This window comes from Calliopsis andreniformis, chromosome 8 (genome assembly GCF_051401765.1).
Source record: "Calliopsis andreniformis isolate RMS-2024a chromosome 8, iyCalAndr_principal, whole genome shotgun sequence".
Taxonomy (NCBI): Eukaryota; Metazoa; Arthropoda; class Insecta; order Hymenoptera; family Andrenidae; genus Calliopsis; species Calliopsis andreniformis.
The window spans coordinates 876168-890569 of NC_135069.1; the positions used below are offsets into that span (position 1 = coordinate 876168).

At 35.2% G+C, this 14402-nt stretch overlaps 3 protein-coding genes across 6 annotated transcripts; 2 read left to right on the top strand and 1 right to left on the bottom strand.

The window, feature by feature from the left end:
• Positions 1 to 1229: 1229 nt before the first annotated feature.
• On the bottom strand, positions 1230 to 2636 carry Cnir (cornichon-like protein). Its single transcript, XM_076383533.1, has 4 exons — positions 2404 to 2636; positions 2093 to 2161; positions 1765 to 2018; positions 1230 to 1699 (listed from the first exon to the last, which is right to left on the bottom strand). The coding sequence occupies exons 1-4, from the start codon at positions 2482 to 2484 to the stop codon at positions 1633 to 1635; spliced, it is 471 nt and encodes a 156-aa protein (XP_076239648.1). The 5' UTR covers positions 2485 to 2636; the 3' UTR covers positions 1230 to 1632.
• Positions 2637 to 2753: 117 nt separating this feature from the next.
• Positions 2754 to 4945, top strand: Ift57 (intraflagellar transport 57). The gene is made up of 7 exons (XM_076383515.1): positions 2754 to 2957; positions 3061 to 3220; positions 3302 to 3583; positions 3659 to 3824; positions 3903 to 4011; positions 4084 to 4425; positions 4497 to 4945. Exons 2-7 carry the CDS (start codon positions 3063 to 3065, stop codon positions 4661 to 4663), a joined length of 1224 nt encoding a protein of 407 aa, XP_076239630.1. The 5' UTR covers positions 2754 to 2957; positions 3061 to 3062; the 3' UTR covers positions 4664 to 4945.
• Positions 4946 to 5221: 276 nt separating this feature from the next.
• LOC143182448 (protein croquemort) lies at positions 5222 to 10304 on the top strand. 4 transcript variants are annotated; one of them, XM_076383438.1, is made up of 10 exons: positions 6871 to 7280; positions 7365 to 7471; positions 7583 to 7718; positions 7789 to 7952; positions 8024 to 8165; positions 8244 to 8447; positions 8534 to 8745; positions 8840 to 9131; positions 9210 to 9283; positions 9372 to 10304. In XM_076383438.1, the coding sequence occupies exons 3-10, from the start codon at positions 7602 to 7604 to the stop codon at positions 9637 to 9639; spliced, it is 1473 nt and encodes a 490-aa protein (XP_076239553.1). In that variant the 5' UTR covers positions 6871 to 7280; positions 7365 to 7471; positions 7583 to 7601; the 3' UTR covers positions 9640 to 10304. The 4 variants fall into 4 exon arrangements, with proteins under 4 accessions (XP_076239554.1, XP_076239553.1, XP_076239552.1 ...); XM_076383439.1 differs by lacking the exons at positions 6871 to 7280; positions 7365 to 7471 and adding an exon at positions 5222 to 5329; XM_076383437.1 differs by lacking the exon at positions 7365 to 7471 and having other exon boundaries at positions 6872 to 7280.
• The last annotated feature ends 4098 nt before the right edge of the window (positions 10305 to 14402 follow it).

The window sequence follows — 14402 nt, forward strand, 5'->3', positions numbered from 1 at the left end:
TGCTGTTGACCGATCATGCGTGACGAAAGATGCGACCGTGTTTCGACGACGACGTCGTCGTCGTCGCCGTCGTCGCGAAATTCTGGCGGGTACCGTCTTGCGACTATCGACAAGTTGCGTGCAGCGTTTTCGTTGGACATCGACGATGTCAACGTAGCCTCGGTCAATCGAACGTTTCCCCGAAGAAAAACAAAGTAGGTATCACAAGATTTCTGAACCACTCTGTCAACGTATCTCGAATAGATTGAAAGAAGACGGTGTGAACGGTGTGAACGATGTAGCACGTTTACGTCGGTACGCGGTGAAGAGAACTCGCAATTAATATGCACCGCGAAAGATTTTCGTAACTCGTGAGCACTCGCGCACTCACTCCTTGGTCCAGAAAAGCATCCTTCCGCGCGCTGTATGTACCGAAGACGATCCGAACAGATCCGAGCACCGCCACCCGTCCGTCACCCGTCATCCGTCACCCGTTACCCTGGTCGCCAGGAGGCGCTCACCACTCTTTCAAAGCCGCCACTGGATTATACCTAGAACGCACTACACGTGCGCCTCGTCGCGCTCAAATTGATTTTAACGCGAACCCTGATATTCAATCAATCCCACCGCTTATCCTTTTTCTATTCTAATCTTCTGCTACAACTGGCTACAACTTACCGCCAATATTTTCTTCTATTTTTTCATTGATTAACAATATCGGGGCGGCACGACCTTCTTTTTCACACATTATATATTTCGAACTCGTGCTCATTAATATACCTAGCCACTTTATTCCAAGATCTTCATCAGCTCCAATGCATAATTAAATACCTTACCGAAAAAGCTTTCGCAAAACGTCCTAAATTTCAAATATTTGGCAATCACAGTGGATACGACTGACCTAAATATACCGAGTGTCTCGTACGACGAAGCAATGCTCTGATGTATAATCTGTGTTTATTTGTCCAGTAAATATTTGCTTTTTTTTTTTTGTAATACGAATCTATGCGACTTGTTTCGTAAGTTTCTTCACATTTCTTCTTTCTAGCTAATTTTCATCCTAGCTAAAAATAACTGTACACCCTCCACGAGAAAAAACTAATCAACTGCACCGAGTTCATTAAATCGATGCAATCTTGTTGTGCCGCGACTATTAAGCTCGACTCAATTTGATTTAACGCTCAATGGATAAACGATCCATTGAATACTTTACATTACACTTGAATGATGCTGCAATATTTAAAACAGTATTTAAAGAGTAAATATAACAAAATTTAATTTTGCTTTCCAACCTCTATTCAACTATTATTATCACGTTATTCTTTAATTCACGTTATTACAATTCCTATTTCACTTAGGTGAAATAGTACTCTTGTACTTGTTATTTATAATATATATGTATAACTAATTACAACTGAATTGACATAGAAGTCTCTACATAATAATACCATGAGTATTATGTTCAGGGGATATCAGTTCTTCAGAAGTATCATAATAGTTGAAGACAAATATGATTGAAAAATATGAGTCCTCTTGTATGTTTTAACAAAATTTCATTTAGTATTAACAACATACAAATAAATAAATGATCAAATACGACTGGTAAAAAACAATGGAGTACAAAATTTAAATAGTATAACTATTATTATGCACTTAAGATTCCACCAAATCTGCTTCATGTCTATTTATTGGGTCTCCTTTCAATAACGCAATGATCATGCTGAAAAATGAAGGAGGATAACAGCAATGTTCATTTATCTTTTCCTTGGCTTAAAGTGCACTTACCAATAAAGATAAATAAAAAAGAATATAAGATAATATCCAAGATAAATCATACAATCTCTTGTATGCTTCTTTAGTTGTCTATAATTATGAATCTCTGTAGGATCATAAACTCCCATGTTACCACTAGGTACTCCAAAGTATTCATAGAGTAACCATAGTGTCATTGGTAGATTTACCAAGAACAATATCAATTGCCCATGTGTTAACAATAGAAACTCTAAGAATGAGTGTGCTATAAGCTTTGGTGCCACCCACTGTAAAATATTATTGTTCATCTACCATGCAGTCATACATATGAATTTAAATAGCAAAAGCACAAGTAATTTACCGTGTTTAACTTTGAACAACATTGTTGGGCATTTAAATAATCACATTCTAAGTCTGATAAAGTTATCACCTACATGATCCAGATAAGGAAAGTAATTACAATCTACTGTAAAAAAAAAGAGAGATTAAATGTACCGGTATTATTATTTATTCTAGTAATACAAAAAAAAAATAAAGGAATGGTGCATCACCAAAATTCGTAACCACATTTTTTTTCTAACAGTACTGAATGCAGAATTTGATTGCTGTTGCATGATATTATTAAATAAGGACGTGGTAAGTTCAGATTTAACTACGAAACAAAAAGGATACGAAATACACCAGAAGGAAAAGTACTGAACCAGTATCGATTAAGGCTACTACGAACAACAGCGGTTCGGATATTAAACCCATTCTAATGATCTGTTAGTATAAGTGGACGTTAGATTGCATTAGGATCGGTCCTGATAGTTCATAAATATTTTCCTTATGGATCAGCACACTGGAAATGCTTCGCACGTAGAAATTTCAATAAATCTAACAGAAAACTGAATATGACCGTGCGTCAAAATCAACAAAATGAACAACTCAGCACTGCCAACTCCTGAAGTTGGTCATACAGTGACACTGCTGTGAAGTAGCACCTTTTTTACGAACGATAAAATATCCCTAGTTATCGAGGACAATAATTTTACTGTAATGTTTACACATATATGTTGTTACGCGATCAGAAAGATCGACGTCGTCAAATTATGGAATTTCTATGATTAAAATGAACATTTGTAATAATCACTTAAAAAACTACCTTGTGTTTTATCAATAAATATAGGTATATTGTATATACGTTGTATGTAGATATCTTCTCCACAGATAATATAGATTAAGAGGTAAAAATATAATGTTTCATGAGCAACAATACGATTAACACATACTTTTTAATCTGTTATCTGCACAAGCACTCGCGATTGTAATGTAAAATTATAATTACAGAAATGTTTCGAGACACTCCAAAGGTTGTTATAGAGGATGGATCTTCTCCATCTGCTTCTTACATTATGTATATTAGAATGGAAGATTTACTAGAAAAGTTGAAATTATTAAATTATGATACTGAATTTCTATCAGAGTTTAAAATAAAAGCTATAAATAGGTAATTACAGCAATTGCATATAGGACTTTTGATTTCATATTCTATAAGCATATAATGAATGTGTATTCCTTTAAAATGTAGAAACTATTTTGTAACGCAAACCAATCCAGGAGAACAGTTTTATACTTTCACATCTCTAGCTGCGTGGCTAATCAGAAAATGTGGGAAAAATTTTGAGCCTCCACAAGAATCAGATGATCCTAATTCTACAATAGCATTAATATTAGATCATTTAAGAGAGATTAATGTACAAGTAGAATTCCCACCCAATAAACTGAAGCAAGGTAGTGGAGAACATGCTATTTATGTTTTGGATAACTTAGCAGATGAAGCATTGAAGTACCAAAAATTTCAGTGGAAAAAGTAAATTTCTTAAATGAAGCTTAACAATAGCATTAAGAATGTAATCTAATGTCTTAAGGGAGTTAACATTTTTAGGGTAGAAATACCACCTGATGAACCAAATAATGAACCAGATATAGAGGATGATGATGCAGAATTAATTTTAGAAAAAGTAGAAGAAGAAATGATGGCTGAGTATGATGAAGATGATGAAGATATTTTACATGTTGATGATATTACAAAACTTTATGGACAGAACTTTGTGAGTAAACATTGCACATATGTATAGATTCATACAATGTGGAAATTATATATGTAAATAATTGTTAATTCTTTTTAGAAAGAAACCCAAAAACCAGATGATATTTTGGAATCTAAGACAAACAGGGAAGAATGGCAATTGGAGTTGGAAAGAGTTTTACCTCAATTGAAAGTTACTGTTAAAACAGGTAGAAATTGCTAAATAAATATTTAAAAAAATGAATTTGCGAGAAAAAACTGTAACTAAAAATTCGCCTTAGATTCGAGAGACTGGAGATCGCATATAGAGCAAATGAAGCAACTCTGTGGAAACATAACAACAAATCTTACTGGAACCAAAAGTCAATTGGACAAATTACATATTGACATAGCAAATACTTTAGATAAAATAAAAACTAGAGAATCGTATTTAAACAGACAGCTGGAGCCTATTTTGAAAGAGTATCAAGGTCTTCAAGACGAATTATCGAAAGTGAAAGAACAGTATCGCGATGTTAGCGGCGGTGTGACAGAAAGGACAAGAGTCTTTAATAAATTATCAGAAGAACTGGAACAGGTGAAAAAAGAAATGGATGAGAGGGGATCAAGCATGACTGATGGAAGTATGTATTATACGATATCTCATAATATACGAATAACGTAATGATTAAATATATTAATAATTACTCCACAGCGCCACTCGTAAATATAAAAAAAACAATTACCAAAATGAAAAGTGAGATTTCTGAGATGAATGTTCGAATCGGTGTATTAGAATATAGTCTAATGTGTGCGAGAATACGGGATCGTACGCAGCTACAAGAAGATATGAATAATACAAATGGTATTGCGATAACTTAAGTTATCAAATAACACCTTGGTAACTTAATCTTTTATTGTCACCAACATCATGGAATTAAATATTTATTTTTCCTAACGTCACATCATAAATTTGTTTGCATACGTTTCACGCACAGATTATATGTGTAACTGTTACCAAAGATTGATAATGAGGGTCCAATTAAGTATTTGTCTCTTGTACCATCTTTTTAAAATTTGTACGCACGGATTGCTCAATCGTGTAACATTTTTCGTTACGATAAAACCTCAGAAAAAAATAAAATTTTACAACGATTGCAACTAATATAAAAGAGTCTCCTTTTGTTAACTTCCTTATCTGTCAATCTGCAAGAGCGCTCATCAATCAAACGAAAAAACAGGAATCGCGGGATCGCATTAATGAATCGAAAAGAGGCGTTATTTCGCCATCCATCCTTCCACTCTGAACGATTTCTCATTTGATCTTGCTCTAGCAGTCCGCGAATTGGCCGACCAGGCCGACCAAAGGTTCGCGCAGGCCAGTCGTCGCGTAATCACTCGTGTGCATGTTACCATTGGACGTTGACAGGACGTCTCTGTGCATTTTAACGACGCCAACGGTCTATGACCAGTGGTAACGTGTAACAACGCCGAATATAGCCATCGTCAGCTCTTAACAGGAAGCTTTCTGCAACCGATACCCTACAGGTTCGTAATTAAAATTACATGAGTAGACTTACACGTGCCAACTTCGATTAATCGAGTTTCTACTACGATTGATACCTATACGCGTGTTCCTAATTTTTTGTAATATAATTAACCGGCTGAGACTTTGCAAAGACGATCTCATTAAGATTCCCGCTTATTCTACATAGTATTCTTATGTTATTTAGCGTACGATTGTAAATTCTTTCAAGAGTCGTTGACTCCTCTATCTCTCAGATAGGATGTACTTTCTTTCCAGTTTTAAAGATTCCTACTCGAAGTTATCCCATACACCGACTTTCCTCTCAACTTTCACCAAGTTTACACGTGTGTGTACTTTGCTCGAATATTCATTTCGTTTTAATACCACTCTGATAAAACATTATTACTATAATTATATACGTTAATGAATTTAGTTATTCAAAATTATTGGCTTAAAGTACATATTTACGACATAGTGCATAATATTAACTGTCTTTTGTTAATTTTTTGCTGATAAAGATGATGAAAATCGAAAAAGGAATATAATGGTAAATGAGAATCGCAAATTAAAGGATGTTACTGTTAATAACTGCTTCGTACACGATTAATCATGAGATGTAGGTATTATGTACATACATAGAAGCGATGAAATCATCGATTTCTCACTTTTTTGTTCGATAGATGGTCACACATGCTGATTCAGAAATGCGTCAAGTGTCGTCAGAATAAACGATGCATTTATTTCCGGAAAAAAATATAAGATATATGCTTATAATGATACGCAAAGAATACCGTACAAATTAATCGTGCACAGTATTTTGGTGACTCGTCATTGTCCGTATTCAACAGGCAGTCAAAGAGAAATACATTTACAACACGAATGCAAATGAAATATTTCATTTAGGAAAGGATATTACACACATTTTATCGTCTACGTCCATTATCAAATCAGTTTCACTTAAATTCCTACAGAATATTTATCATTAGTTACTGAAAACATCTGAAAGACAAAAATATTTAATTAATAATTTATGATTTCAAAACAAACAATGCGGTTATCACTCCTGAACTTATATTCGAAAAACCTGCAAATATTCCAGATATAATTTTTATGGAATTTTAATCTATTATATGAACGTTGTCGTTTTCTGATCTACGATAACTTAATAAACTCTCTTCTTGCATAACTCAGTACAGAAGATTATAACCGTAACATAGTATTCGATAATATTTTATACTCCTTGATTGATGACTGAGCAGCTCATTGACCTTCGATCGCGACGATGCAATAGAAGTAAATAGATATTACATATTAAAATAATAACGTCATTTATTATCGCGTCACGAATCTTAGATTATAATTTATTATTTACATACCAAGAATAATAATAATAATAATAATGAAAAAAAAAAAATAGAAAATGGCTCATAGTTTTTTCTTTTGGTAGTTGTCTAGGAAAGCATAGTTTTCCTTTCACTTAATACAGTAGAATGAAATGTGATCCTACGATAGAATAATGAAGTTTTCAAACATTCCCGCCTGTTCATACATATATGAACCTACATATACCATGCGCAGTTGATATCTCTGTATTTATCACTCGTAGAAAGCACTCGTAAGCCGTACTTCTTTCCATTTAATTACTTTTTCCTTTCGTATTCTTCAAATTAATCATAAACACATTTCGTCTATTATAGATTTTCTCGCAATACTGACATCGGTTGTGCCTGACAAATCTGTTATATATTATAATAAATTGAAAGATAACTAAACAGTATCTTGATTTCTTTTGTTTTGAACGTGTTAAATAAGTATTTATCGTGAGATTTATGACTAATCGTACGAAAATCTATGTCTTCGATCTTGAAGAGAAGAAATGGATTGCGTGCTAAAACTTGATCAAGCTAATAATCTAATCTTATGCGTGTCTCTACTGGATATTCCGTGCTTAACTTTCCACACGATGCATTGGTAAGACTACAGAATGCATTCGTGAGAAACTTAATAAATTAGGAAATCACGTGACTCTGATAAAACATTCATTTTGGTACATAGCTACATCTTGCTTAGAACATGATAATGAAGACAGAGAATTGCCAACTTTGTGACAGTCACAATCTTATTACATTCTCTAGATGCTATTGTTTAACCAATATTGCCAAGTATGACTATAAAACTTTAATGCATGCTTTTGGTTAAGAGCATATTTTTACAATTTATCAATTGTTATATGCATTAATGTAAAAAATGTTTGTCATTTTTATATTTTTCAGATCAAAACTATAGAATAAGATGGTAAAATTATCAAGAAAATGTATCATTATATTCATCATAGGCCTAGTGCTAGCAATTTTGGGAATAACTACAGGAATCCTTTGGAACTTATTATATATAACCATTCTAGATAATGTAAGTATAAAAACAATTACTTGCGATTCCTATTTGTAATCACACATTTTTGTATAACATATTTTCATAGCAATTATCTTTGACACCAACATCTATGAATCATGAACTTTGGGAAAAGACACCTATTCCCATGTATTTAAAATTATACATGTTTAATTTGACCAATCCAGAAGAATTTACAAAAATTAATGGGACAAAACCAAAATTTGTGGAAATGGGTCCTTACGTATTCAGGTATTAAATTAACTTTAGTAAGTACCAAAATATCTGTGGACACTGTCATAAATGAAACTTTTTAATTATAGAGAAATTGATTATAAGGAAAATCAACAATGGAATGATAACAATACTGTAACATTTCAAAGGAAAAGGATATGGCACTTTGACAGACCTATGTCAGTGGGTGACTTATCAGATAAAGTCACTAATTTAAACCCAGTAGCTGTTGTAAGTATTATCTTGCACTATCTATTTCAGATACATGACTTGAAATATAGTATAATGTTTTTCTTTATTGCTTTTCAGAGTGTTGCATATACATTAAAATATAGACCAAAAATTGTTCGTGATATAGCAGACAGAGTTATGAAAGTAATTGGAGAAAAACTAATAATCACCAAAACTATCAATGAACTACTCTTTGAAGGTTTCAATGATACCATGCTGGATATTGCTAGAAAAATGAAACTTACAAAAATACCAATGACCAGATTTGCTTGGTTCTTTGAGGTAACCTCTTTTGTGAAGAAGAAAATATGAAAAAGAACAAAATGTCACATGTAGTTTTAAAAAATTATAATTTTTATAATTTTTAGAGAAATGGTTCAGCAAGTTACGATGGAACATTTAACATGTTCACTGGTACAGACAACATTCTTAATTTGGGAGAAGTCAAAAAATGGAATTATGACAGTACAGTCAGTTACTATCCAGGAGAATGTGGTATAGTGAAAGGAACAAATGGTGATTTGTGGCCACCATTGCCTGATAACGAGACTGTTTCCTTCTTTGTGTCCGACATTTGCACGTAAGAAAACTTAGGAAAAAAAGGAGAAAAGTATAATAAAGTAAAATAAAAATATAACAAATTTGTACGTTTCATTTTTGAATTTTCTTGGTAGGAGTATGACAGCTGTAAAAGGGAACACGACAGTACACGAAGGAATATCAGGCATTAAGTATGTTAGCGATTATAGGACACTCGATAATGGTGAAAATGTACCATCACGAAAATGTTACTGCCAGGATGAATGCATACCATCTGGAGCTTTAAACATTTCGTTATGCAAGTGGGGTGCGCCGGCTTTCATTAGTTTTCCACACTTTTATTTAGCGGATAAAAGCTATACAGAAAATATTGATGGAATGCATCCAGATAAAGAGAAACACGAGCTCTCGATATCCCTAGAACCAGTAAGCGTCACAAAATAATGAATAACAGTTAGCAAATGCGATGATACAAACGTTATTTATCTGCTTTAACATTTGTAGAGAACTGGAGTTCCGCTACGAGTAGCTGCTCAATTGCAGCTGAATCTTTTGGTTGAACCCGATAGTGCTATGTCGTAAGTTACTTAGTTTCCTAATAAGTATACAAGGTATTATCGAATGAATTTTAAGTTTAAATCAATACGTCAATAATTGTCTGTCCAGGATGTTTAAAAACGTAAAGAGAACATTTATACCAATGCTGTGGTTTACGCAAGAAGCTTATTTAACTGCCGATTATGCTAGCAAAATCAAATTGATCATAATACTGGAGTCGTTAGGTAGCGTAACCTGTTATGGAATTGGCGCTATTGGTATCTTAATCATTGCGATCAGTTTGTTCATATTCATTCGGGATAACTTCAAAGGAGAAGAGACTCAAGGATTATTAACAAGAACCGACAACGGAGAAATGACCAGTGTCAACGACTGATCAATTTCTAATTTTAATTACAAAACCACTAATATTTCCACGAAAGGGTATTATGACCAGTATAATCGTCGGATAAACAGATATCGTTCAAAGTTCAAAAACATATAGTATTCACGTATTTCCGAATTCTTATTACATATTTTCTTGTTGTCAGTAAAAGAACGAAAAATATCGCGAAAGTAATTATAAAAAGATCGTATCTCTATAAAAGGAACAGTATCGTTTAAATTATTTGTAAATATGTTTTTAAAAGATTTCTATAATTTGAATGATTATCAAGTGCCTCGTCACCTATATGAAATCAGACTCTAGAGAGAATATTATAGAATAAAAGAAAAATTTTATGTATTTAAAAACGATACACGGATATAGTAATTGAACGTTATAGAGCAGAAAAAGTAGTAAAATTTATTTAAAATCTCTTAAAATATTTTTCCATCAAATGCGTACGATAATGTAGGTATGATGTGTGTATAAAGAATAGCAGAAATCGTGATATAGTATTAGAATTGCGGTGATTAGTTTCGATTCAAGCTCATGTCAATCATGTAGTTAACGTTTTACCACTTAAAGTACTGTTATACAGCTGTGATAATTAGCAACATCTTCCATTGTACACATAAGAATATTTGCTAGCAATAAAAGAACATTAATTTTATACGATATTTTTATCAAGAATAAGAATTTTTTTTAAATTACCTATCTCTTGTCAATATAATCATCGAAGAAGCATAGGTAAGGTTTCAATTTGAAATATGAGTTAAACTCAGCAGTTGTCCAGAATGACCTATGGTCAAATTGTCCACTTAGCATGGTGGTCGAGTTCCTGCATATGCTTCTGTCGATTTGTTAATAATTTATCAGGGCACCCTGTATTTAATTTCGTGTCGGTATTTTGATTTGAATTCTCGCTACTCATAGCGGTGCATTCTTATTTCATGCACAGTCACACTGCAGATAGCAAGTCAGATTTGCAGACAACAAACGGTAGATGTCACTAGTATTAGGTTTCACTGTTGAAGCTGTTATTCTAGCTATATTGCAAAAGACACATATACGTAGAATTTATAAAAATTTCACTACACTGTTTGTTGAGTACTGAATTGAGCAATTTTTATAAAAGGCTCATAAATTGCATACCCTTTTAAGATGATTAAATAAAAAAGGAAAAAGTAAATGTAATTTACTCATGAAATTACACGCTAAACATATGAATTGTGGGGATCCGTTAAATTTAGCTTCGCTCAAAGCTCTCGTAAAAGAAACTTCGCACTCCTTTTAAGAAACAACCGCTCCAATTGCGCTCTGACCTATATTTGCATTTAAAAGCTACATCGACTCTTTCGCCGTATTATTCAAGTCACCAATGCTAAAACGTTTCTGTGCTCGGGTTCAAAGAACCAGTTGCACGTGGAAAAATATTTTCATCCAATGAGAACGTTTTATCGATCAGTGGCGAATCGATTGTTATCCCGCGTACATGTAACATTTTTTCGTTGGCAATAGAAAAAAGTATCTATTTTTGAAAAAAGTAGAAGCTGAACGAACCAAAAGAAAATACGTGTACTGAACGGCTGAAGAGTGATCTCAATTTGTTGCAACGCTCACAGGTTGTCGTATGTTCGCATAAAGTGGGTACACATTAAACGACAACCGTTTGCTTTGATCTCATTAATCATCGACACGCGTGGACTTTTTCGCAACGAGTCGGCTCTCGTACAACGATCTAAACTAAAACATTGTGACTACTTGTGTGGAGAAGCGAGGATCGATCGACCCCTTCGTTTGCATTTATTTCGTTCTCAGACGAAACTTTTTCTTCTTTCAAAAACCTTAATTGCGATAAAAGACTTTTGCTCATTAAGTTACTGACGACTCTACGTTTTTGGGACTGACGTCATACTATAATTAATATATAATCTATACGCCATCGTTCTCAAAAATATTATTAGTTATGCAAGCACAATGTGAAAATGCGCTTTACCCCGGATCGGTGGAGTACAAAAAGAACTTAATTAACATTGGAAAAGATACATTCCTATGCGTTGGTCAAAGGTGGTAGGAAAATAAATCATAGCTTTTTCATGAACTGCGAGTGACAAGATAAACACGTGGTGGTGACAAGAAACTGACTCTAAAAACGATTTATCGAAGGCAGAGATGATAAATGAAGGCGTGATCGAATGGATACAGGAGGAATCGTAAAGGGGCAAAATCTCCACACCCCTAGAACACCAGAATTTCTATCGTCGCGGAGAAATGCTAGAGAAAACCGCAAGATTGCTGAAAGGTATTCCCCGTTCGGAATTTAATACTCCCTGCACGAAATCTTTTATTTTCGGAAGATTTTGGTAGCTGGGAACGGCTATGTCAGCCAGCATAGGGGCGAGTTTAGGAATTATCGATCAAGTCCATGAAAATCCTACTTTCCCCTGTCCCGTGTTAATCACAAACACCAACGTCTGTCCACGATTCAGTGAAAATATCCGCTAGCGTTTTATTCATTGCCTTTCATTCGACGAAAAATTACGTTTCTACGAAATGATCAAGATCTACCCAAGGGGTGTACCTTGTCCTCATAAACACGCGACAACTCGTAAAATATGAGATTGGAACTTAATTCTGGCAGAATAACGAAATTTATTGACGAAAACAAGTACGTGTACGTAGGTTGACTAAACTTTAAACTTTATGGATCTGTATCGTAAAAGAAACGTGGAGAAATATGGAATGTTTTACGTCCAACATCGACACATGTACGTATGCGCAAGCATTTGCTTAACAAAAGAAAAATGTGAGGGAGCAGAGAACGGTAGGAATAAAACGTAACCCCAAGTCTAAGCAACCAGTGTCACATGGATAAATGGGCGAATTCATCTGACGAGGAATGTTCCCTTTGACGCATAGTAAAATTCAAAAAGATATGGGCTCGAAAAGGTAGGAGAAATGGAGGAAATCTGAAAGGAAGCGTAGCCCAGTGGTCGGCACCAACGTGCCTCTGCACCTACGCGCTCGTTAAAACGACGTACATACCTCAGTTTCGCAGAGTCCGTCGTCGCGTTCGCATCCCTTTCGCGGACCAAGATCCTCAGTTTCTCGTCGACGAGACGCGAGACGCTCGAAAGTTCAGAAACCTTTGCGGTCTCGATCGATCCAAAAATATGTAAAGCACTATTTTTTATTCGAAAGAGTGTCTTTTCAATTAGAACAGAGAAGCAGCTCGGAAATGGTTCTGAAACCAGCAGGTGTATTTCCCTGCCAGTGATTTTCGTCTTTGATTTTGCAAGCATTCTTTTCATCGAATAATGACAAACCTGTGTACGGAATTGGAGTGAATAGAGGGACGAAATGCTACCGGTTAAAAGAAATCTGAAAAACCGAATGGTATGTGCGTGTGCAAAGTGATATTTCCGAAGGAAAACCTTCGTCGGGTAAAAACAATTTTCAGATTAATCCTGGATAGAAAGCAAAGCCGTAGACACGTCCCTTGTCATCAAATTTTGTTCGTTCCGTAAGGGATTTAACGACACTTGTGCACGCGATGTTAGGTCTGAAACTATTTTTCGACCTCAATTTCCAAGTGGAGCAAGTAGATCGCTAATGTTTTTCTATGAAAGATCGAAGAGGAGCGCCCTTAAGCTTGGAGGGAATCGCCTTTCCGTTGCAATTCCTACCACCTACTGTTCGCTGTTCATCGTCCGGAAATGAGGATACTTGACAGAAAACATCATGAAGGAATATTTCCAATTTTTCCTTGAGTAAATTGAATTTTCTGTGACAGTTGTCGGACGAAGTTGACGCGAACACTGACAGATTTACGATACGCCCGTGCCGAAACGAATAAGAATATCGAAAACAGTAGAGTCGAAAACGTCAGAAATATTTCGAATATCTAGCATTTTTCACCGCACTCCCTACGCTCAGCGTTCGAATCGATCGTAAATCGAACCTATAAATCGCCACCAGCCAATAATCTTGCGCAAGAAGGAAAACGAAAGCGAGATCCAGTGAGGGAGTGCTCGATTTGGCTCCGCATCATTTTTGTTTCATAAATATCGAGGACGAGCTGAAACTATAAAACGCCACGTGAAAATGTTTGTGACATCCTTGTGATTAATTGAACCGTGGGTTGTCTCTGCAAGCAGCAACGCGCTGCAAAACGCTCAAGATTAATAGGATAATCGTGGGTTTTCATTAAACTGACCAGCAACCAAAAAAGAAAGATCGAAGCTCGTGGGACTGCCAGCCGAAAACAGCGTTTCAGTCCGATCGTTTTACCGCGACAACGCGCGCAGCGAAATTCATCAACGTCGGTTAAAGACTTTTCAGAGCAGAACGACGATACGATCAATTAATAGACGCCGTGCAATTACGTTACGAGTCGGTTCTATAAACTCTCCTGTGTCGCGACGTTACGGTAACTTCCCACCAAGTACAATTAAAATTCCAATTGGATTATAAATCCCATGAGGTGCTCTGTTAAGCCGAACTGCAATATTCGCTATTCTCGTGGGTGAACGCAATTTAGCCGGTTTCCTTCCTTCCGACGGCGAAATCCTTCGTTTCGCGACGATAGATCCTTCGATCGACAAGCCATTTAGGCGAGAGAAATTTGCTACTCGACAAACCACCCAATCATTAAGGAAGCATCCGCGCCGCGATTTAGTTGCTTCTTCCCATCGCGCAAAAGTAAACTGGAGCAGTCCGTCGTTCATTTCTGATATTAACTTTCTTCACGAAATTCGTTTTACCGGTTCCCGACA